Source organism: Vipera ursinii (assembly GCF_947247035.1).
Source record: "Vipera ursinii genome assembly, chromosome: 1".
NCBI lineage: Eukaryota > Metazoa > Chordata > Lepidosauria > Squamata > Viperidae > Vipera > Vipera ursinii.
In genome coordinates this window covers 189,960,076-189,985,707 of record NC_139512.1, presented here as the reverse complement: position 1 = coordinate 189,985,707, position 25,632 = coordinate 189,960,076, and the positions used below count along the sequence as shown (strand labels likewise).

General features: G+C 39.0%; 1 protein-coding gene across 1 annotated transcript in view; it reads left to right on the top strand.

Annotated features, from left to right (window-relative positions):
* Nucleotides 1-25,632, top strand: part of COL4A1 (collagen type IV alpha 1 chain) — a 154,987-nt gene that overhangs the window by 75,064 nt on the left and 54,291 nt on the right. The window contains exons 18-26 of the mRNA XM_083349205.1: nt 999-1,040; nt 3,059-3,152; nt 3,518-3,553; nt 4,380-4,535; nt 9,109-9,201; nt 13,653-13,736; nt 17,342-17,412; nt 20,375-20,566; nt 23,443-23,611. Coding sequence (XP_083205331.1) covers nt 999-1,040; nt 3,059-3,152; nt 3,518-3,553; nt 4,380-4,535; nt 9,109-9,201; nt 13,653-13,736; nt 17,342-17,412; nt 20,375-20,566; nt 23,443-23,611 — 937 coding nt within the window. The remainder of the gene's footprint in view (nt 1-998; nt 1,041-3,058; nt 3,153-3,517; nt 3,554-4,379; nt 4,536-9,108; nt 9,202-13,652; nt 13,737-17,341; nt 17,413-20,374; nt 20,567-23,442; nt 23,612-25,632) is intronic.

Here is a 25,632-nt window from a genome sequence, read left to right as displayed (position 1 = left end):
TTACTTATAAGAATGCCACTGGCAATTATAATGTTCTTGTTAAGATCTATACTATTGCCAATTTTCAAACCAATTGGTAAAAACCATTGTAACTATAGCCTGGATGGCCAAACATAAGTCCAAAATTTTCTATGCAGTGTGATTTTAGCTTAAACAAGCAGTTTTAGGGGTAAAAGTTTCCATGATAGGCAAAATGTTCCTCTTCCTACACTCCCTAAGGCTCAGTAGCTCAGTAGCTAAGATGCTTGGTTTGTCAGCTGGAAACCTGGCAGCCCAGGTTTGAGACCCAAGTGTCATCCTCGCCCCAGTTCCTGCCAACCTAGCAGATCGAAAGCATGCAAATATCAGTAGATAAGTAGGTATCACTTTGGTAGGAAGATAACATCGCTCCATGACGTCATGCTGGCCACATGACTATGGAAATGTCTTTGGACAGCGTTGGCTCAATGGCCTTGAAATGGAGATGAGTACTGGCCCCTAGAGTCGGCAATGATGTGAAATCCATAGAGACTCCTTTACCTTTTCTACCTGCACTCCCCAAACCTTCTAAAAGAAGTGAAAAATATTTAAATCTTAGCCCTTCCAATGTCAGCATTGCATCATTATCAGAAGACTTTCTGGGCTCTGCTGGTTGGCAACAGTTTTAAGCATTGGTTCAAAAGTGGCAGATTGTTTCCTCTCCATTAAGGACGAATAAATGTTATCAGCAGAAAGGTTTCACAGACTCCCACAGCTAGTACAGTATTTGTGCTTACAGTATAAATTATAGATATAATTTATACTGTTAAAACTTTAAAAACTTTTCAAGTGATTAATGGTATGCATTTGGAGCTGAAGGCTTTCATACATGCAAAATTACTAAAGAGAACTATACACATTTTTGCATTGGCCATATCTCCCCTTTCCTCCCTTCCCAACACAATCAGTTGGCTATACCCAGTTTTTAAAAATATTGTTTTAAAGTCAGTACATAAATTCCTTCTTTTCCTTCTTCCCAGGGAGACAAGGGTGTAACAGGACCACCTGGACCTCCAGGAATTGTAAGTATAAAATCTGGTCTTAAATGTGTTCTATTTTTAAATAGAATAGAATAGAATAGAATAGAATAGAATAGAATAGAATAGAATAGAATAGAATAGAATAGAATAGAATAGAATAGAATAGAATAGAATAGAATAGAATCTGGAAGAGACCTTGGAGGTCTTCTAGTCTAGCCCCCTGCTCACGCAGGAGCGCTTATACCTTCTCAAACAAGAGATTGCTTAGTCTCTTCTTAAAAATCTCCAGTGATGGAGCACCCATGATTTTATAAATAAGTTGATAGTTCAGTGCAGACTAGACTGTTTGCTTGCATATTGCAGTATTGACTACTCTGATTAGCAGCAGTTTTTCTGGGCTGTTAGATAGAACTATTTTTAATTATCTGGGCTGACCCTGATATTGATTATATGCAAAGTACTGCTGTCCCATGACTCACCATCCAAATAATCTGGGGCCTTCCTTCCTTCCTTCCTTCCTTCCTTCCTTCCTTCCTTCCCTCCCTCCCTCCCCATAAAGATCTGATTACTTAACTTTGTTAATAAAATTTTATCCTGGGACACTGGTAATGTGATTTGGAGTTGTGGGGTGGTGGTAGTCTTACTCTACAGTTCTTTATGGCTACATTCCACTGCTTGGAGGCAGGATCTGTTCAACTGGTTTGCCTCCAGCACCTAAGGAGCCTAATTAGGATTCAGAGGGAGCTTCAGGGTGCAGTTTGTTCCTGGAACTCTGGTATACATACACTTGTTCTGCTTAAACACAAAGGTGACCATGGCCTCAGATAAGATCACAGTTATGCAAACTCTCTAAGCAGAGGGATCCTGGAATTTCCTGATTTTCAGAGGAACTGTGGGTGATGAAGGAGCATAAGACATGCCTAGAGCCCTGCTGGAGGAAAACAAAAAATAATCCCAACTATGCATCAAGAAGAACCTTTGCCTGGGAAGAGTTTAAACCTATAAACTCCAATAAAATAAACAAGATTCTTGGGGGTGTGAGTTCAATCATCCTTGTTTTAAAACTCAGAGAGCACCAGGGACTTCACAGTCCAACCTTGAGCTACATATATACTATTCTATTGGCACCTGTGTCTTAGATCCATATTATAGATCCTGTTATTTAAAACCTTCCAGGAGGTGATGTGTGGCAGGTTTATGTGATGATTAATGCTTTTATGAAGGAGAGGGTAGTATCACCTGCTCTGAAGGAGTTGGTTATCCAACTTCTCTTAAAGAGGTCATTCTAGACTAGCAAAACTGAATTATTTTTGGTCAACCTTCAGAGACGTTGTTGAGAAAGCTTATAGCTCTAGAGCAGACATGTCAAACACAAGGCCCGGGGGCCGGATCCGGCCCGTGAAGTGGTTTCATGTGGCCTGTGAAGCCATCCTGGAAACAGTGAGGGAACGGCCCCCACTGCCTTGGCCATGGCCCAGAGACCCTCCTTCTGCCAGAGACCCTCATATCTGTCCCACTCCTGCCCAGGCCTCCATAGGCACCCTTGATGCGAACGATGTAGAGCTGGCCACGCCCACCCAGTAGGCCATACGCACTCTAGCCAAGCCCACCCAGTAGGCCACACCCACCCTGGCCATACCCACCCGGCCCCTTGAGGGCATCCGCAATGCTGATGTGGCCCTCAATGAAATTGAGTTTGACACCTCTGCTCTAGAGGGCCACCAGGCAAATGGATAATCTGGATTATTTTTAGTCAGAATTTGGACCCAGATATAACACTGAGGCAGTACTGATAGCACAAACCCAAAAGTTGTTTGCCTTGTTCAAATGAAACCTTTATTACTATGTTTGCATTCATTAAAATAAGCTTCTTTCCAGATAAGGCTTGGGAAATTTGGGAGTTACAATTCCAAGACATCTTGGGAACACCAGGGTTGGGAAGGTTGGGCTAGAGCAATTCCTAAGAAAGACAGGAATCCCAGAAATACTGTAAGCTCTGACCTATTTGGAAGATTTCAGATTGATGGGTTTTCTGTATTTTGATGCTTGCCATTATTCAGGTTACGGATAAAGAAAAAGAAGAAGTGTTTGGTGAAAAGGGTGACCCAGGACCTCATGGGTTTCCAGGAAGGAAAGGAGAAGCAGGTCCCAAAGGTAAACCTTGGTCATTATTCATGATATATTCTTAATTGGTTGAGAAATTAACTAAAGTTAAATAAAACTTAAATTGCTAGTAATTTCTTTTACTCATGATGCTTTAATTCTCTTTTATTGCAAGCTGCCTTGATTGTCAAGTGGATAGAAAGGTGGGGTATAAATCCAATAATAATTTCTGTAATAACATATGTAGTTACTTTTTGTCGTGATTTGAGAGAAAATAAGTAACCTAGCCTCTATGAAAAAAATAAAGCCAATCTTATACAGTATGTTTTATTGGGCCCCAGATATTGGGCCCCAACCAAATATCAAATACAATTTAAGACTTTACTTTCTGAATATTTATTATATTTATTTTATAGGTTCTCAAGGTAGTCCAGGGCCACCAGGTCCTCCAGGTAAGAATATGTTAATTTGGTTAATTGATTAGTTTTAGACTGATTTTTTACTAGAACTTTGCCAACTTTTATTTCCAATATTTCTGCGGATATAAATTGATAGGTTTGGTCGATTACATCTTTATATCTCTTTAGTAGGGACGCGGTGGCTCAGTGGGTTAGGACGCTGAGCTTGCCGATCAGATGGTCGGCAGTTTGGCAGGTTGAATCCCGAGTGCCGCGTAACAGAGTGAGCGCCTGTTACTCGTCCCAGCTTCTGCCAACCTAGCAGTTCGAAAACACGTAAAAATGCAAGTAGAAAAATAGGGACCACTACGGTGGGAAGGTAACAGTGTTCCGTGCGCCTTTGGCATCTAGTCATGCCGGCCACATGACCACGGAGACATCCTCGGACAAACGCTGGCTCTTCAGCTTTGAAACGGAGATGAGCACCGGCCCCTAGAGTCGGAAATGACTAGCATGCATGTGCGGGGGAACCTTTACATTTACCTTATCTCTTTAGTGGAATGAGATGGCATGGCAACCATCAGAACCCTATGTTGTGTATGTGTACAAAAATGGCCTCTGGTTGGGAGTCTCTCCCATATCTTTAGATTTCATGCAGCTGGATATTTGTATAAATAACAATCTTGATATATAAACCAATGAAAATTGAAAATGATTAAAAGGGGAAAAATGCTTCAACCTATTTGGCATATTTAGATATATGGCATTTTATTCTATTCTTACCTTTAGTATTTTTGTTCGATGTTGTTACTATAATTGATGCATATATTTTCTAAAGAAGGTTTACATGAGTTCATTTCATTGCATTCTTGCAATCAAGGGCAAGCTAGTCCAGGATTACCTGGTTTTCCTGGTGAAAGAGGGAGAAAAGGTGACCAGGGGCCTCCTGGAACATCTTTGCCTGGGCCAAAAGGAAGAGATGGATACACAGGACCTCGTGGTTTACCTGGGCCTCCAGGCCCACCTGGTAGAACAGGCAAGTTACTATTGTCCTTAGAAAATATATTATTTAATATTTAAAAAGACCTGAGATAAGCTATAAATATCAGGATTGTAGCCAGGATGTTCTGAATGAATTTGTCAGAGAAGATAATTGTATACTTCAAAACTATTACTTTGGCCAGGCTAAATGATTTTACAGTGAGTGATTGGTGACTTCTGACAGTATGCCCATTCTCTCCATCCTTCATCATTAGCAATCAAATTGATCAAGTTTTTGAATTAATTCATTTTCCACATGTACATATTAATAAGCTTAAATGACCAGACAGCCATTATTTTCAATCATACTGTGTTTCTGAATGACCCAATCATGCCATGTTGCAATCTTTCATATGACATAGTCATCATCTGATGGCCCTAAATATATTGACCTTTGCTACCCGCCTTAGCATTGGTCAGTTAAGGCTCAATCCAACCCATAAGCTGCCATCCACAAAACTTATAATAATGATAATAAAGTTGGAAGTGACCTTAGAGGTTATCTAGTCCAACCCCCTGCTCAGGCAGGAAACCCTATACCATTTCAGACAAGTGGCTGTCCAGTCTCTTCTTAAAAACTTCCAGTGTTGGAGCATTCACAGCTTCTGGAGGCAGGTTGTTCCACTGCTTAATTGTTCTAACTGTCAGGAGGTTTCTCCTTAGTTCTAGGTTGCTTCTCTCCTTGACTAGTTTCCATCCGTTGCTTCTTGTCCTGCCTTTGGGCGCTTTGGAGAATAGCTTGACTCCCTCTTCTTTGTGGCAGCCCCTGAGATATTGGAACACTGCTATCATGTCCCCCCTTGTCCTTCTCTTCATTAAACATTAAACTTAATTATTCTTTTTTCTGGGTTTGGAAGCCAAAAATCCTTTTTTGGTTCTTTTAATTGTTCAGGATACTGAAACACAATCCCCTTTCACTCTGGGGTTCACTACTATACCAATGAACCATAAGTGCCTAAAGACCTATTAGACAAAATTTCTTAATAACAAAGGCTAGAAACAGTTCTTAGAAAAGACACTTCTACTTTTATGGAGCCTGGATCTTCATATATACTTTTTATATTCTCAGTGAATGGATGGAATGATAAAGATGCAGCTGCTGTATTAATAAGTGCTTCTTGCTTACAACAGCAGCTGCATCTTTATCATTCCATCCATTCACTGAGAATATAAAAAGTATATATGAAGATCCAGGCTCCATAAAAGTAGAAGTGTCTTTTCTAAGAACTGTTTCTAGCCTTTGTTATTAAGAAATTTTGTCTAATAGGTCTTTAGGCACTTATGGTTCATTGGTATAGTAGTGAACCCCAGAGTGAAAGGGGATTGTGTTTCAGTATCCTGAACAATTAAAAGAACCAAAAAAGGATTTTTGGCTTCCAAACCCAGAAAAAAGAATAATTAAGTTTAATGTTTAATGAAGAGAAGGACAAGGGGGGACATGATAGCAGTGTTCCAATATCTCAGGGGCTGCCACAAAGAAGAGGGAGTCAAGCTATTCTCCAAAGCGCCCAAAGGCAGGACAAGAAGCAACGGATGGAAACTAGTCAAGGAGAGAAGCAACCTAGAACTAAGGAGAAACCTCCTGACAGTTAGAACAATTAAGCAGTGGAACAACCTGCCTCCAGAAGCTGTGAATGCTCCAACACTGGAAGTTTTTAAGAAGAGACTGGACAGCCACTTGTCTGAAATGGTATAGGGTTTCCTGCCTGAGCAGGGGGTTGGACTAGATAACCTCTAAGGTCACTTCCAACTTTATTATCATTATTATAAGTTTTGTGGATGGCAGCTTATGGGTTGGATTGAGCCTTAACTGACCAATGCTAAGGCGGGTAGCAAAGGTCAATATATTTAGGGCCATCAGATGATGACTATGTCATATGAAAGATTGCAACATGGCATGATTGGGTCATTCAGAAACACAGTATGATTGAAAATAATGGCTGTCTGGTCATTTAAGCTTATTAATATGTACATGTGGAAAATGAATTAATTCAAAAACTTGATCAATTTGATTGCTAATGATGAAGGATGGAGAGAATGGGCATATGGGTATAGGGGATCTGTTAAATAAACAGGCTTTACGCCATGTAGGGCTTTAAATGTCAAAAACCATCACCCTGAATTATACCCAGAAACAGACTGGTAACCACTTTAGTTTGTGAAGTGGAGGTATAACATGTGTTCCCCTAGAAACACATGAAACTGCCCACACTGCTACATTCTGTACCAACTGAAGCTTCTGGATACTTTTCAAGTGCAGCCCCGTGTAGACTGTACTGTAGTAATCCAGCTTTGGGTGAGGGGAATAGGACATGAGTGATTGTGATGAGAGCCCCAAGATACTGATACTGTCATACTGTTACTATGCCAGTATAAAAAATAAGAGGTAGCAAGACTGAATGCAAACACCATAGAGGAATTAGTTGTTGGTTTCTAGGAAGGTGCTTGTAAGAATGCTGATTGAAAGGGTGCAAAAGATACAAATGAGCAAAATTTGGGAGATAGTATAATGATATGTGAGAATGACCTTGAGGGATGACCTTTGCAGCAAGGTCTATATTGCCATACGGTACCCTTTTTTTCTTAATCTCTGCAGTTGTTGGATAGAGGGTACTACAATATAGATTACATGATTATTACTTTGCAAATTGTTGGGATTAGTAAAATACAGAGGGAGAATGTTATGTGAATTAGCCTTAAAGAAATGGATATTATTAGTAATATAATTTCATGGCTCCTGCCTTTTATTTTTATGTTTGGTGATTAGTGTCATTGGTGTAGATTAGTGCTGTTTAAAGGTCAAAGTTAATATTCTTTTTTTTTTATTGAAAAGTTTTAACATACAATTTTTCCCTTAAAAAAAAATAAATCCCCCCTCCCCCTCCCTTCTCCCTCCCCCCTTCCTCTCCCCCCTCCCCCCCTCCCCCCCGACTTCCCAGAGCTAAATACAAGGTATATAAAAAAAACAATCATAAACAACCATATACTAACAATCATAAACTCTAAAATCTATCACTCTCTAGCTTATATAGGATAAAACAAACCTTAGTAGTATTAAATATATATTAAAAAATAATAATAATAATAATATAGAAAAAGAAACAAAGAAAGAAGACTTATTCAAATATGAAACTTCTTAACCCTATACTTATTCTGGATAAACTCAAGCCATTTTCTTCCTTCCATAATATAACGTTCTTGCAAGTAATCTTTCAAATAGGCCGAAATCTTCGCCATTTCAACCAGGTCGGAAACCTTTAAAGTCCACTCTTCTATAGTCGGCAGTTCCTCTTTCCAGTACTAACCTATCAAAAGTCTTACTGCCGTAGTTAAATTCAACAACTTAGTGTGTTCCACCAGACTTTTATCCAAAAAGCCTTAGCCTTTTTACAAGTCCACCATATATGAAAATATATTGCGTTTTCATCACTGCACCTCCAACTTTTAGGCTAATAATTCAGATACATACTTAGCTTTTTAAAATCTAAATACCATCTATAAAACATTTTGTAAAAATTCTCTCTTAGATTTCAAACTTGTGTAAATTTTACATTCCTCACCCAAATCTTTTCCCACCTCCCACTACTTGGCTGTAAGTACGTTGTGAAAGTTCCATAGGCTTCTGCTGATCTTGTTCTTTTATCTTTTTTGATCGTTTTAAAGCAGCACGCATCACCCTCTGTTCTCTGGGATCATCCAAAGGTGTTATATCTTGATCTCCTCCAGCACCATTCTCCTCTGTCTGTCCATCTTCAGCCTCTTGATGTTCTCCTTCTCCAGATCCCTTTGCAGCTTCCAGAAGTGTTAATGGGGTTGCTTTTAAAACATTATTGTAAAAATCACGTGCTTGCATCACAGTAACCAGACGGTACCTTTTACCTTCATGCATCACCATCAACCCAGCTGGGATCTCCCATCTGAACCTTATATCTCGTTGCTTGAGCTCTTGCACAAGAAATGTAAAATCCTTCCTTCTCCTTAAAATCTTTGGAGGAATTTCTTTTAGAACCAGAACTTCTTGACCAGCAATCATGACTTTAGTATCATAGGCAGCTCGTATAACTTCATCTCTAATTTCCCTTTTTGCAAAATAAACCACCACATCTTTAGGCAACTTTCTCTGTCTAGCAATCCATGAGTTCACACGAAACACTTTATCCATGCCTCCTTTTATTTCAGATGCTGGCTGGTTCAATACCACTTCGAGGGCCTCAGAAACCAGCTGCTTTAGATCTTCCTTAGTATTCTCCTTTAAACCTCTGATTCTAATGGCAAACCGCATCTGGAAATATTGAGCAAGACTCAATTCTCTATCCAATTTGTCTCTTAAATCTTCATTCTCCAATACTTTTGCTTCTAATATAGCATTCTTTTGAGTCAAATCTTCCACTTTTTCCTCCAAATCTTCCACACATTCAGCCACTTGATGATCATTTCGAACTATTTATGTTCTCATCAGTTAGTCATACCCTTTATCTGAGATTCGAACCCAGGCTGATTGTATATCAGGGAGTGTTTTAATCTCCTGAGCCACGGGGTTAATATTCTTTATTTCCTTACTACTGCAGATGGAATTGGGTGTGAACGTGGTCCACCTGGTGACCCAGGTCTTCAAGGCACCCCAGGACAGTCAGGCTACACAGGAGAAAGAGGAGAAAAAGGTAAGACTGACACTGGTTTTTTACTTTCTTTTTTGAGTTCCCAAAAAGAGATGTCATTGATTAAACATTAATGAAAAATAAATTCAATAAAAAGTACAGGTAGTCCTTGACTTACAACCACAACTGAGCTCACAATATATGTTGCTAAGTGAGAAATTTGTTAAGTGAGTTTTGCCCCATTTTATGACATTTCTTGCCACAGGTATTAAGCGAATCACTGCAGTTGTTAAATTAGCATCACAGTTAAGTGAATCTGGATTCCCCATTGACTTTGCTTGTCTGAAGGTCACAAAAGGGGATCACATCACCCACCCACCCCGGACGTTGCAGCCGTCATAAATGTGAACCAGTCATCAAGCATCTGAATGTAAATCACGTGACCATGGGGAAGCTGCAACAGTCATATGCATGAAAAATGGTCATAATTCACTTTTTTCAGTGCCGTTGTAACTTTAAACGGTCACTAAATGAACTGTTATAAGTCAAAGACTATCTGTATGAGGTTTGGGTAAAGAAAATCGCAAATATGCATGTGAACCTAAACCTCACTTTAGATGTACTCTACTACTTAGCACAGGGGTCTTCAAACTTGGCCCTTTTATGACTTGTGGACTTCAACTCCCAGAATTCCTCAGCCAGCTTTGCTGGCTGAGGAATTCTGGGAGTTGAAGTCCACAAGTCATAAAAGGGCCAAGTTTGAAGACCCCTGACTTAGCATGTAACATGAGGAACATAACAAAATGTAAAATCACAGATAGATTTACAGTATATGCTTCACACCCACAAGTAGAACAGGTGATTTTTTTCAAAGGGAAGCTTTAAAAACAACATTGGTTGCTGCATAGAAAGAAATCACAGACTTAAAGGCAAGCACGAGTGCAGGATGTACAGATAGTCCTCAACTTACAACAGTTCACTTAGTAACCTTCAAAATTATAGCGGTACTGAAAAATTGACTTAAGACCATTTTACACAACCCTTGTAGCATACCCATGATCATGTGATAAAAATTCAGATGCTTGGGGACTTCCGCTGGCGGCGCGGCGCCGAAGACAGCCTCCCCTGGCTGCCCGCGGCTCAGCTGTTTGTTTTTTTGCCCGAAACAGCGCCGATCAGCTGTTCGGGTGAAATTGAAGCCCCCTCCTCGGGAGAAGAGGAGGGGGTGAGGCCCCAGGTAGGGGTAGAGTTCTCCGAGGCCGCCTGAGCTTTGAGCTTGGGCGGCTGAAGGATCGAACTCCCCCGAAGCCTGGGTTGCTCCCAGCTGGCCGTCGTCTCTGCTCCGAACTTCCTGGAGCAGAGCCAGGCGTCTGCGAACCATCCCTGCCTGAAGAAAGGACTATGATTTAAAGGAGCAGGCAGAGCGGTACAAGAGGAAAAGGTGGAGAGATGAAGAGGATTATTTTATTTTACTCTCAAGCTTGATGGACTATGCTTAAAACTTAAAGTGAAAGTGCGTCACAATTGTAAGTAAAAGATGGCGGCTAAACCTCCCCCTAGAACTTTTCGGAGTGCTGGAAATTCTCCGGTGCAACAACAATCATTACTGCAGGCGTTGCATTCTCCTGATGTATTGACATCGAAGGATCTTGAAAAACATACCCAGTTAATCTTGGAGTCAATGGGTGTTAAATTTGCACAGATGGAGGAGAAATTGGAGAAATTGGAGCAGAGAATGGAAGAAAGGATGGAGCAGAAACTTAGAGAGATGAAGGTAGACATTTTGTCCTCAGTGCATAAAGTAGCTAAATGTGTGGAGGTGCTGGATGATCAAGTGGAAGACTTGACTCAAAAGAATGCTATATTAGAAGCAAAAGTATTGGAAATTGAAGATTTAAAAGACAAAATGGATAGCGAACAGAGTTTGGCTCAATTTTACCAGATGCAGTTTGCTGTTAGAATTAGAGGCCTAAAAGAGAATATTAAGGAAGATTTAAAGCAGCTGGTTTCTGAGGCTTTTGAGGGGGTATTGAACCATCCAGCATCTGAAATAAAACAAGGCATGGACAAAGTGTTTCGTGTGAATTCGTGGATTGCTAAGCAGAGAAAGTTGCCTAGAGATGTGGTGGTTTATTTTGTAAAAAGGGAAATTAGAGATGAAGTTATACAAGCTGCCTATGATACTAAAGTTGTGATTGCTGGTCAAGAAGTTTTGGTTCTAAAAGAAATTCCTCCAAAGATTTTAAAGAGAAGGAAGGACTTTATATTTCTTGTGCAAGAGCTCAAGCAAAGAGATATAAGGTTCAGATGGGAGATCCCAGCTGGGTTGAGTTTCATGTATGATGGCAAAAGGTACTGTTTGGGTACTGTGAAGCAAGCGCATGATTTTTACAACAATGTTTTAAAAGCAACCCCATCAACACTTCTGGAAGCTGCAGAGGGATCTGGAGAAGGAGAACATCAAGAGGATGAAGATGGACAGTTAGACGAGAAGGGTACAGGAGGAGATCAAGCTGCAACTCTTTTGGATGATCCTAGAGAACAGAGGGTGACGCGTGCTGCCTTAAAACGCTCAAAAAAGATTAAAAAATAAGACCAGTAGAAATCTATGGAACTTCCACAATATACTTATAGTCAAGTGGTAGTTGTGTTTTTAAGAGTTTTGGGATGATATGTATGGTAACAGAATGTTCAATTTGGAATTAATGGACTGTCAGAATCCATCTATATCATACTCATAAATGGAATGTTTCAAACATTATCCCATGGATTCTGTCATCTCCCGAAGAGAAGAGGATAGATGTGTATTGAACGGGCAATAGGCATTTCAAAGGAAAGGAGAAGCCTTTTGAACTGGGGAAACAAAAGGGGGGGTTAGCATTTGGGTTTTGTCAGCAATAAACAAAAGGGTCCTAACTTCCTCTTTCCCACGAGATGGATGATACGATAATTTGTGTAAGAACTATCTATTATAGCCTATTTTGGCTAGAGAGGTTAATAGGGATAGGTGCTTGTGATGTGTAAGTGAGAATATGTCTAGGTAATAGTGAATTGTGGAAGAACATAGATGGGAATGATGCTAGTTTTCTTTTATTTTAGTTCTTTATACATATTTAGTATTGTTAAGGATTGGTTTACTCTATATAAGCTAGAGAGTGATGGATTTTAGAGTTTATAATTGTTAGTATATGATTGTTTATGATTGCTTTTTAGATATATACCTTGTATTTTGCTCTGGGAAGTCGGGGGGGGGGAGGGGGGGAGGAGGGGAAGTAGAGGGGTGGGAGGGAAGAGGGAGAGGGGGAGGGGGGGAGATAGGGGGGAGGTAGGGAGGGGAGGAGGGAGGGGGAAGGGGGGTCTTTCAAAGGAAAATTGTATTTTAAAACTTTTCAATAAAAAAAAAATAAAAAAAAAAAAAAAATTCAGATGCTTGGCAACTAGTTCATAGATCCTTAAATTCTTATGAACAAAATTGTGATTACAGCCCATTTTGATTTTGCTCACTCCCCATTATTTGTGTCAATACTCTCCTATTTCCAAGTCAATAAAATTCTACTTCGAAAAACTAGAAGAAGTAATATGCAAAAATTCTTCTAAAGATGTCACTTGACTTCCTTCTAGTTTCTCTTGGAACTGATATTTCTCCCCTCATAGACACACACAATAAAAGTGTGCCATGTAATACATGTATGACTTTTCACAACTAATATAACTCCCAACGTTACTCAGAAAAAATGGAGCAAAAACAAGAGAGGCAGTTGCAGAAGTGAACCAATGTTTCCAGCCTGCTGCAAGATGGGACAAAGAACTCCTACCACAGTGCATGCAAGAAATTGTATTTGAGTTTTGTAAAATAAAGCAAGATACAATCTCCCAAAGTGTGTGAATGGGCTCAGGAAAAAAAAAGAAACTAAAATAGATTTCATTTCATTCTCATAGAAAGGCAATTATTATTTAACTATAGTTAATATAGGGACGCGGTGGCTCAGTGGGTTAGGACAATGAGCTTGTCGATCAGAAGGTCGGCAGTTTGGCGGGTCGAATCCCGAGTAAGCGCCTGTTACTCGTCCCAGCTTCTGCCAACCTAGCAATTCGAAAGCATGTAAAAATGCAAGTAGAAAAATAGGAACCACTACGGTGGGAAGGTAACAGCGTTCCGTGCGCCTTTGGCATCTAGTCATGCCAGCCACATGACCACGGAGATGTCCTCAGACAAGCGCTGGCTCTTCAGCTTTGAAACGGAGATGAGCACCGGCCCCTAGAGTCGGAAACAACTAGCACGCATGTGCAGGGGAACCTTTATAGTTAATATGATTACTGTTTGATGAAGCACCCAAGGCTTTCAGGGCCAACGGGCAAGGGTCTGCATACAGAGTATTTTCAATATGTCACATTCAAAGTTTGATTAAGTAATATGTGTCAAATATTATGTCACACATATTTCCATTTCCGAGGCATGAGATTTTTATACTGAATGTAAACAATTTTCAAACATCTTTACCTTTTTCCCAAAGGTGAAAAAGGAGAAGGCTGCTTGGAGTGTGATGGAGCAGGTTTTCCTGGGCCACCAGGGCCCCAGGGCCTTCAAGGGGAACCAGGTAAAGTAAGAAGAGGGAATCCATTAATTACACTGCAGATAAAACTTTTCCCTAAAATTTGTTCTGTTTTTCTACTCTTCCATTCATCACGTTGCTTCACAAAGAAATTGAGAGATAGCTTCAAAATTATATTTGTAACCGAACAATACGTTTCAAATGTTAGTTTGCATTACCAGATGACCATATGCAGTAAAGGGGAAAGTAAGAATCAGTTCCTCCCTTCTATTCTGTGCTCTTCACATTTCATTCTTAACATTCTGGAATGAGTTAAATAATCTTGGCATTTATTTTAATTCATTTTGATGAAAGAGTCTGTTGTTTGGATCTGATCCCTGGAGCAGTGGAAATGAAGTTAACTCTGCCTTTTTCTGAAAATGCAATCTTTATTTCCTCCTGAACAGAAAATAAGAGTAACAAGCCTATATTTTCTTATCCTGCATCTTTTCTATGTCTACCCAAAATGTGGCTGTTTGGAAAATAAATCTCACAAATGTCAGACGTTATCCACAATTTCTACATGGTTGCAGGATCATTTAGTTTTGTTTAAGCATTTTGAAAAAGATGGGCATTCTCTGTAATTGAGAAGTGATAATTAAAAAATACATAAAATTTCTTCTTTTTATTGTTGAATTTTTTTTTATTATTCCATTATAGGTAGTTCAAGTAAAGCATTAAAAAAATCCTTCTTTCTAAAAATTATTTGGAGTACTCGAACATTTCTATTTCTTTAATAAACATGTTTATTCCTTTATTCAAATGATCATTTGATTTTCAAAATCATAATCTTCTCTTGGCAGCTTATGGTAAAGTAATATAAAAGTATTCCATTAAATTAAATAGAAAAATGTAAATACAGGAAAATATTCTTGGAATTCCTATCAATAGTAAATGCAATGGGGAAAAAATGCTTAAAAGCAGCTACAGATGTGGCCAGCTGTATATACCACTTTGGATGGAATTCCACACAGTAGGCTGCCTACCAAGTCTACAGTGAGGGGAAAAAAATATTTGATCCCCTGCTGATTTTGTATGTTTTCCCACTGACAAAGAAATGATCAGTCTATCATTTTAATTGTAGGTTTATTTTAACAGTCAGAGACAGAATAACAGCAAAAAAAATCCAGAAAAACACATTTCAAAAAAGTTATAAATTGATTTGTATTTTAATGAGTGAAATAAGTATTTGATCCCCTATCAATCAGCAAGATTTCTGGTTCTCAGGTGTCTTTTATACAGGTAACGCGCTGAGATTAGGAACACTGTTTTAAAGGGAGTGCTTTTAATCTCAGCTTGTTACCTGCATGAAAGACACCTGTCCACAGAAGCAATCAATCAATCAGATTCCAAACTCTCCACCATGGCCAAGACCAAAGTGCTGTCCAAGGATGTCAGGGACAAGATTTTAAACCTACACAATGCTGGACTGGCCTACAAGACTATTGCCAATAGCTTGGTGAGAAGATGACAAGAGTTGGTGAAATTATTTGCCAATGGAAGAAACACAAAATAACTGTCAATCTCCCTCGGTCTGGGGCTCCATGCAAGATCTCACCTCTTGGAGTTTCAATGATCATGAGAAAGGTGAGGAATCAGCCCAGAACTACAGAGGAGGATCTTGTCAATGATCTCAAGGCAGCTGGGACCATAGTCACCAAGAAAACAATTGGTAACACACTACGCCATGAAGGACTGAAATCCTGCATCACCTGCAAGGTCCTCTTGCTCAAGAAAGCACATGTACAGGCCTGTCTGAAGTTTTCCAATGAACATCTGAATGATTCAGAGGAGAAGTGGGTGAAAGTGTTGTGGTCAGATGAGATGAAAATTGAACTCTTTGGCATCAACTCAACTTGCCGTGTTTGGAGAAGGAGGAATGCTGCCTGTGACCCCAAGAACACCATCCCCACTGTCAAACATGGAGGTGGAAACATTATGCTTTGGGGGTGTTTTTCTGCTAAAGGGACAGGACAAGTTCACTACATCAAAGGGATAATGGACGGGGCCATGTATTGTCAAATCTTGGATGAGAATCTCCTTCCCTCAGCCAGGGCAGTGAAAATGGGTCATGGATGGGTATTCCAGCATGGAAATGACCCAAAACACACAGCCAAGGCAACAGAGGAATGGCTCAAGAAGAAGCACATTATGGTCCTGGAATGGCCTAGCCAGTCTCCAGACCTTAATCCCATAGAAAATCTATGGAAGGAGCTGAATATTTGAGCTGCCAAATGTCAGCCTCGAAACCTTAATGACTTGGAGAGAATCTGCAAACAGGAGTGGGCTAAAATCCCTCCTGAGATGTGTACCAACCTGGTGGCCAACGACAAGAAATGTCTGATCTCTGTGATGGCCAACAAGGGTTTTGCCACCAAGTGCTAAGTCATGTTTTATGAAGGGGTCAAATATTTATTTCACTCATTAAAATGCAAATCAATTTATAACTTTTTTTGAAATGTATTTTTCTGGATTTTTTTGTTATTTTGTCTCTCTTAAAATAAACCTACCATTGAAATTATAGACTGATCATTTCTCTGTCAGTGGGCAAACGAACAAAATCAGCAGGGGAATCAAATAATTTTATCCCTCACTGTATTGATGTTACTGGCAACCAATAAGTAGAATTTCTGACACTGATTTTAAATTATAGGCATTGCCAATTATTCCAAATACTTCGTGAAAAATAGATTAAACAGAGGGCAATAATACTCACAGATGGAACTGGCCAATATTTTAATTTATAATGAGTAGCCTAAACATTGCACAGGAGTAACCTTCAATAGGTGACTTTTAATAAAATAAATGACTAGTTTTTTTAAAAAAATGTAGCCATCCCAGCAGCTATTTTAAGATTAAGCAAGCATCCATGTGGCAAATGTTTTATGACCCATGCCCACAATAGTCTCACAAAATTTCAAATTGTGTCTATTGGTTTTTTTTAAAAAAAATTATGTCTAGTTTTTATTGAGCAAACTTTCTCCATGCCATGTGATTCTTTTGATTAGCACTATAGAATACAATGAAAGTAGAAAATTGCCAAACAGACTCAACTAGAGGTTCCCACTTCATTCCAGTAACAATGGGTAACAATTATTCGGCACTAGTCTTCAAGTCATTGAGCCAGTCCATTTATGACCATCCAAAGTCACCTCCTCATTCCAAGCAATGATCAAGGTTGCAACCAGACAAGACTGTCAAATCCCCATGTAACTTTTTTTTTTCTTTTTAAACCAAGAACGCACTTTTATGCCTTTTGCAAATGCTGTAGTTTGCATGTACAATTTGTAATGATAGCTGGAAAATGCTGTCCTAAGCAGTCTGTGTATTTATAATATATTAAGGGAAAAGGTTATATCTATATATATCTATATCTATATCTATATCTATATATCTCTATCTCTATCTCTATCTCTATCTCTATCTCTATCTCTATCTCTATCTCTATCTCTATATCTATCTATCTATCTATCTATCTATCTATATATATCTGTGTATGAGTTTTGTGTGTGTGTCTCTCTGTGTGTGTGTGTGTGTGTATAATACACACACACGTATCCATGCTTATTTGTTTGTTTATAAACACATACATATTCTGTTCTTTTAAAAAGGCTTTCCAGGACCACCAGGTGCTAAAGGTGATAGAGGCCTTCCTGGATTTGAAGGCATTCCGGGAGTGGCAGTAAGTAAATGGGTGTTTTTGGCAACTTTTCAGAGAAATATTTTTGTAATAATGAGTGTCATCAGTGCTTTAGCATTCATCATCTCAGGAAATGAATTTCAAATACAAGGGCAAGGAATCTCTTTTTGTATTTAAGGGTATGGCATTTTGTTTTGATGAATAGGAAAAAGCTTGCATTTCCCACCTCACAGCACTGATGGATAGGAGTAGTAATGTTTCAATTATGTCAGTAGCCAAGATCTTCAGTACCACACAGGTTGCTAGGTCAGGAGCTGCAAATGCATGCCCCTCCCCCATTTAGCACGCAGCACACGTGTACACTCACGTACATATGTGGTCATCATTAATTTCCCAGTTTTGAAGGCCACTTGGAGAGAATAGTATTTTAAGCTGGGCTGCTGGAAGGGCACTAGCAGTCCCGGGCAGTTTCTGGCAGGGTGATAGAAGTAAATGAAAGGTCTTCAAAAATTTTAATATTGAAAGAGAAATTTAAAACTGAATATGCTGCAGTGGAAATTTACCAGGTGAATGGAGATGAGAACCAGGAAAGGAGAGCACAAAGAAAGGATGCTAAGTGAAACACGTAGGCAAAAATTAGCTGGGTCTGAAGAGTGGGAAAAGGAAGACGACAAGCTATCAATACATCTGTAAGAGAAGATAAGTAGCAAAACAGGAAAGAACCTATTTTTTAAGAGGTAACAAAAAGGGGGCTAGAACTCAAGCAACTGCGCATGTGCAATTAGTTGATTAATATTAACTAACACACCTTGCATAAATTATCTCTTAATTTTAATGTACATGGGATGTATGATTTAGTATGTAGCAGGAAATATGTAGGAACCTCATAGTACCTCAGCCAATGGGGAAAGAGGAGGGATGTGCGGCCGTGGCCAGGGATGTATAAAGAAGCCAATATTTTGGGTTGAAACTTTGGAGAGAACCAAGTTTTGATAGCTTCTCTCCCCGCTTATAGCAATAAATGAAACAAAGGGCCTTCACTGTGTCTTGGCTGTTTATTGGTCAGGCGAGCTTGTCTCTGGTCATGAAGGAAATTGGCCAGGAGCGCATAACACAGGGGAAAAGGAAAGCATTGAGGTTTCTCCTTCTCCCACCAGCCAGCTTGCAACCTGCTAGTTTCCCACTGGGGAAATTCCGCTTCTTCCCAATATTTCTGCTGAGGAATGTAGATAACTAGCAGAGGAGAAGCAGTTTGATGGATCACTGTGAGGAAGGAAGCCAGCAGCCGTTCTCCCTGCCTTGATGTCAACGGCTTGGGCTTGTGTTGCGGGTGGCTTCATGGACTGTGTATATAGTAATAAAAACTCTCGCTCCGCAAGCTTTAACAGGATGAAATGCTGCATCATAGGGCAATGGCTTTTGAACCAAGCTACCTCAAAAGGGGTAACTTACCTAATGTGCCCAAAATCTGACACCCACGATTTGGTGAATTTTACAGAATATTTTATGACATACAGTTCATGAAATATTTTCCAGGCAGATACATCTGTGAATGTATCTCAGCTTTTCCAGTGAAGGCAGTGCATTAGAAACTTTGTCATTTGTTGAAAGCATTGAGGAATTAGGCAAGAAAAGAAATTTGAAAGGATTACCCAAAGGATGGCAGGTTGTTTACCACTTATAATAACCAGGGGTCAAAGTGGCCACAAGTTGTCCACTTAAGATATTTAATATGTCCTTTATTTTCTTGATTAGGGTTTCTGTGTATGGCCTTTCAACTAGGGGTCCAGTCTGCACAAACAAGCAAAGCCATGGTATGCAGGCAGCACACAAAACCACACTCTCTCTGGTCCATGGAAAAACCTTTCTCCATGGAACTGGTTCCTGGTGCCCAAACGTTTGGGGACCTCTGCTTTAAACCATGCAAATGCTTCCATAAAGCAACCTATGTAGTTAGTTTACTAGATTTCTAAGTCAGAGTCTGCCCAATTTTGGGATCAAGAAATATTAATTTCCACCTGTTAATAAATGAGCAAATATGCTGTAAGGATAGAAATTCTTCACTCTCACTGTATGGTAGAATTGTTTAAAAATGCACCCGTGCTTCAATTCCCTACCTTCAGAAAGTTTATTTTCTTTGGAATGAGAGCTTTCTGTGTGTAGGGTGATTGATGGAGGAGGAGGAGGAGGAGGAGGAGGAGGAGGAGGAGGAGGAGGAGGAGGAGGAGGAGGAGGAGGAGGAGGAGGAGGAGGAGGCACTGTTGAAACAAAGTCAGGGAGTGTGATTTTATGAATCTGTCCTGAGAATTTTGGTTGATTCTTGGAATCATTTTACTGAATTCAGTTTTGAACATAATTTTTATTAAAGAAATGTTTAACAAGATAAAAGCAATACCAATTTTAGAAAAGAAATGTAAATAGTATATAGGTAAGAAACAGAAGGAAAGGAAAGGAAAGGAAAGGAAAGGAAAGGAAAGGAAAGGAAAGGAAAGGAAAGGAAAGGAAAGGAAAGGAAAGGAAAGGAAAGGAAAGGAAAGGAAAGGAAAGGAAAGGAAAGGAAAGGAAAAAGAAAGATTATAAAGTAGTGGCTTCCTATCTTCCTCAAAACAGGTATAAATGTATTTATATTTTACTCCCTTTCTTTAAGGTTACATCATGACTTCCCTCTTTCCATAATCCACCCTTTCTAATCATCTAACCCATAAATCGCAAGTTTATTTTTCCTCTTTTCAGCAAAAATCCATAAGGGGCTTCCAGTCACTAATAAAAGTAGTTGTTGTCCTTTCAGATAATGAAAGAAATCAATTTTAACTATCTCAGCATTACTGCCATCTTCACCAGAGATTCCTCCCTTGTGGTTATTTCAAACAAAAGCACTTTTGTCAAAATATTAATGTTTCAAATTAAGAGACAGAATTTTCCTCTTTAAGGGGAAAACTTTCTTAAATCAAAATCATTTTAAGTTTTTTGCTATTATATCTTCTTTTCATATCTATAATTTCAGGGACCTCCTGGTGTACCTGGTGAGAAAGGAATCTCAGGACCAAAAGGAGAACCTGGAGATGTTTTCTATGACTCCATTTTAAAAGGTGAAAAAGGATTACCAGGATTACCTGGAAAATCAGGTATTCCTGGCAAAGAAGGAAGGCCAGGAAAGGACGGTGTGCCTGGCATCCCAGGACCTAAAGGAGCATCTGTATGTATCTATGTCCATTCTTCTATACAAAATATAGAATGTGTGTGTATGTGTGTGTGTGTGTGTTTAAATTAACTCATTTTATTTTAATCTGGCATAATCTTATGAATTATATAGAACTCCTACCTGGTTAAATTAAAAAATCCTTTAATAATAGGAGTAGATAAATTAATGAAGTCAGGTAAGTGCATAGTCTGGTAGAAAAAGCAAAGGCTGTGGTTAACTGAGGCACAGATGAGCCTCAGTTTTAGAAGATGAAGAAAGGGGGGGTGCCTCTTCTAGCATGGCATTTTCTGTAGACATTATTATAATCACTTTTACTAAAGATTGTATATTCAGCAACATCCCAAAACAAGCTTTTCTCCTTCCCTCATTTTCTCTTGAGCCATATCAACTTTGGGTGGGGCAATGAGGGCTGAAGAGAGAGAAGGAATTTGTTCCACTGACAAATATTGACACAGCTGGATTTCACTAACAGGCTGAAAACAAACTGGTGCTTGATTAATGAGGATACATTCCCTTCAATCAATCAAAGTGCTTTTAATCCATAAATCTTTGGTGCAGTGGTAAAGGTGCTGGTTTAGGAAGCAGGTGTCTCTGAGAGCTCCGGCTGTCCCTAAGGCATGAAAGCTGGCTGAATGACTTTGAGGCCAGCACTCCTCAGAGAGCTGAAGCTCACAGGAAATAGGAGTCTTAGATACGTTCACCTGTTTGAGTTATATTTAAAAACTGGGACAGAAATATAATTATGATAATTGTGTAAATCCTGCAATGATACCTTTAATATTACTAAATAACAATATCTGCTTATCCCAGGAAGAACTCAACAGGTGGACAAAAATGCCAAGTCTAAATGGGTTTGCCATAATTGTTGCAAAAGAGGTTTACAGGTAGTCCTCGACTTACAATAGTTCATGTAATGACCATTCGAAGTTACAATGGCATTGAAAAAGTGACTTACAATGTTTTTCATACTGACAACCATTGCAACTTCCCCTGGTCACATGATTAAATTTCAAATGCAAACTTCTGACAAGCAAAGACAATGGGGCAGCCAGATTCACTTAATAAACATGTTACTAACTTAACTGCAGTGACTCACTTAACAACTATGGCAAGAAAGGTCATAAAATGTGACCTCACTTAACAAATGTCTCACTTAGCAACAGAAATTTTGGGCTCAGTTGTGGCCATAAGTTGAGGACTGCCTGTATTAGTGTTAAGTTTGAGACGTTCTTTTTCCTCCTACTGTCCCAGGTCTTTCTTTAAAAAGACTGCAACCAGAGGCTGGGGTGGAAAGCATCAGTGCATGAATGGATATACTGTATACTGCTCAAAAAAATAAAGGGAACAGAATATATCCAGAAGAAATATGGGACTAAAAAGTTTCATTTAGCATTTGAATAAGTCTTCCTTTCTAATTTTTTTTTATATGAAATATTAGTATTGTTTGTAGTTATCTTATATGAGCTAGAGAGTGATAGATTTAAGAATTTATTGTTGGTAGCATATGGATGTTTATGACTGTTCTTTGTTTTTATACCCTGTACTTAGCTCTGGGAAGTGGGGGGGGGAAAGGGGGTGAGGGGTAGGGAGGGATAGGTAGGGGAGGGGGAGAGGGGATTGTTAAAGATAAAATGTATTTTAAAACTTTTCAATAAAAAAAAAATAAAGGGAACAGAAAATAAGACATCCTACTATTAAATACAGTACATTATGTTGTTTAAGTGTTCCCTTCATTTTTTTGAGCAGTATATTTATATACATTATGCATATGAGTTCTGTACATTGAAATTTTACTATTTCAATCCCCCTGAGGTGCAGTAATATTTGAGGAATATTTCTCTCAGAAATTCTGCTCAAATTGATGAACCTCATTCCTTAATTTTGTTCCTTCTTTCACCACAATATTGGCTACAGTGACTTGACTGTTGTGAAATCCAGCAACATTTCATTGCCTCCTTGCAACCACTTTTTGCATGAGACATCTCTTCAGATGGATAGAATCAGAGGGCTGGAAGGGACCTTGGAGATCTTTTTGTCCAGCCCCCTTCCCAGGGCAGGAAATTATGATGTACCCTGTTGTTATTTGTTCTGAATATTGTACTTGTAGGAAAGTCCATTGTGTACTTCCTTCCTTACTGCCTCATCACTCCCCATCATACAGCATCTCAGTTCTTTATTACTGTGAGCAGGAATAAGGGGGGAGGCATTTTTGAATTCAAAGCTTTTTCAGCATAATTATTAAGCCTAATTTGGAACAAACATCAAATCTATAATCATTGATTATCTGCTTGCCCACTAGTAGTACCAAGTGAATTATTCACTGAGGTAAAATTTATGCTGACATAGTGCATACCTTCTCAAGAAGCATCAATCCCAGGATTACCGAAAGCCTTTTTTTCTGAATCAGTAATGTTCTGGGATCAACTATAATGGCTCCTGAACTTTGCTTTGGCTGCATTTTTATGAGAACAGGTAAAGTACTGAGCAAATCCTTTAAATGACAGAGGTTTTAGAACTGGAGGCATGTTGGCTATAAACAACCAGTTTCTATTGTTATGAATCCTGTGTTTGACCTTGTTTATGTGGCCTCCTGACCTCAATTCCTGTATACCTAACTCTACTAGGCATGACAGGAGACCCTGGGAAAAGTTCTGTTTCAAAGAACTGAGAGAGCCTCTATTAGATTTCCCACAGATGACTCAATCATGCATACTAACTCCATGTTTCTGGAGGTTGCACAGGAAGATTCTCTCCCATTCCCATATCTCCACAACAGACTGGGATTATTCAGCTAGTATACAATTGTATATCAGTAGTTGGGGAGCAGGAAATTCTTCCTATACCCTGCTTACCTTCTTTCCTTAATCCAGGGAACCATTGGATTAAAAGGAGATCGTGGACTGCCAGGAATAAGTGGTTTACCAGGGTCCCCTGGAGACAGAGGATTCCCTGGTCTTCCGGGATTTGGGAGTCCTGGACCACAGGGTGATAAAGGAGAAAAGGGGCTTTCTGGAAACCCTGGGACCCCTGGACTTCCAGGTAATGCTATAAAAGTAATGTTTTTAAATATAGATAGATGGTCACAGTGCATACCATGTTTTGCAGCGATTAAAATGAATGTTACATTTTGTGTTATCACAGACATAGCAGCAGAATTGGCAGCTATTTTATGAAATATGAGGATTGCCATTGTGACTCAAAAAAAAATGCTTCAAAAATGTCATCAGAAGAGTTATTTTAACAAAACAATCCACAGATTATTTTAGTGGAAGAAAGAAGGAAACCACTAGAGGAAACAAAGGCTAAAATGAAATATTCTAACTCTTGTAACTTGGAAATCTGTTCATTAAGCTACATAAAAATAAAAATCATGTCTCTGAATAACATCATTTAAAGATATGGTTTCCTTTTATGTTATATGCAAACAAGATTATACAGTTCACAAACATTGTCATCCATATAGTGGTGGGATTCAGCTGGTTCACACCAGTTCAGCAGAACCGGTAGCTAATTTTTTGTTGCCCTGGCCCAGAATGGATTTCCGGAAGTGGCATCCACACAGAGAACCACTTGTTCACATATCTGAATCCCACCACTGCATCCATAGCAGCAGTCATGGAATTCAAATATGTGAACAACTGGTTCTCTGTGTGGATGCCGCTTCCGGAAGTCCATTCTGGGCCTGAGTAAAAAAAAATTAGCTACCGGTTCTGCCAAAGTGGTGCAAACCAGCTGAATCCCACTACTGCATAGCAGTGTCTCTCAACCCCAGCAGCTCTAAGATGCATGGACTTCAACACTCAGAACTCCCCATCCAGCATGCTGGTTGGGGGATTCTGGCAACTGAACTCTACACATCTTAAAGTTGCTGAGGCTGAGAACAACAATCTATAGTAAGCTAGAATGATGGCTTGCTGGGTCTTAGAAAACTATATCTGCCCTGTCTCCAAACAAAGGGCCTCACCTTATAGTTTGGAAAAGATGCCATCTATAGATAGACTGTACTAAGCTGCTGTTGCTATCTATATATTGTACTTCTCTTTTCAAGTATTTGTGCACCTTTCCCATTTTCTACTACTATATGCACACAATATGGAACTATTGTGTGCCTATAAAATGCAAGTATTGTATCTAATTATGCAAAATGATTGTGGAATATTTGCCCTTAAGATTATGTAATTGCTCTTGTTTCTTAATGTGCAACTCCTTTCCTTTTTTAGTATTCCTCATTCATTATATAAAATAATAAAACACTTGCCTGCGCGTGTAGTTTTGATAAAAACCAGTGACTTCTTAAAGTAATCATCAGTAACACACTCTTCATGCAGCTATTGTAAAAACAACTAAAAGTACATTGTTATAGAAAATTTACATTACACTACAAATACCGTAATTATATCTTTAGCAATACACTTTATTTCTATTTCTTTATAGTAGAGATTTTTCAAGCTGCAGGAATCATATATGGTGCTAAATATACAGTCTTTACAAATATGGATATACACAGTAATAAGGATAGTTGGTGGAAATGATCAGGGAGGTGATGAACTCTCTTTCACTAGATATATATTTAAATGGAGGCTAGACAGTCATCTGTCAGGTTTGCCTGAATCTGGATACCTAGAAAGAGTGCGGGTTGGATTCAAAGTGAGCCATTCCAACTGTAGATTCAGAGGGTTTTAGTTTGTCAAATGATTAATTGACAAACTAAATTAATTAATTATTGCCATTTTCCTTAAAGCTTTTCCTTACAAAAAAAAAGCATTTGAATTGCACTCCAACCTAGATAAAATCTAATGTTTTCATGTCTTCTATTCCTACAGTATAATTAATTCAAGTACTTAGGATTTGTATTTTGGTATAGTTACAGAATTAGGACTAGACTGAATAATACCCAGGTAGCAGGACTTGCATTGGATTTCACGGACAGCAAGCAGAAGCCCTTATTGCTGTACTGGAAATTCATGTGACAATGGCAGTCACCTCTTCTCTATTCAAAGAATAAGGGAAATGGTTTTAAAATGTTCATGGTGATCCAATGTCAGTTATTATATGTCAGT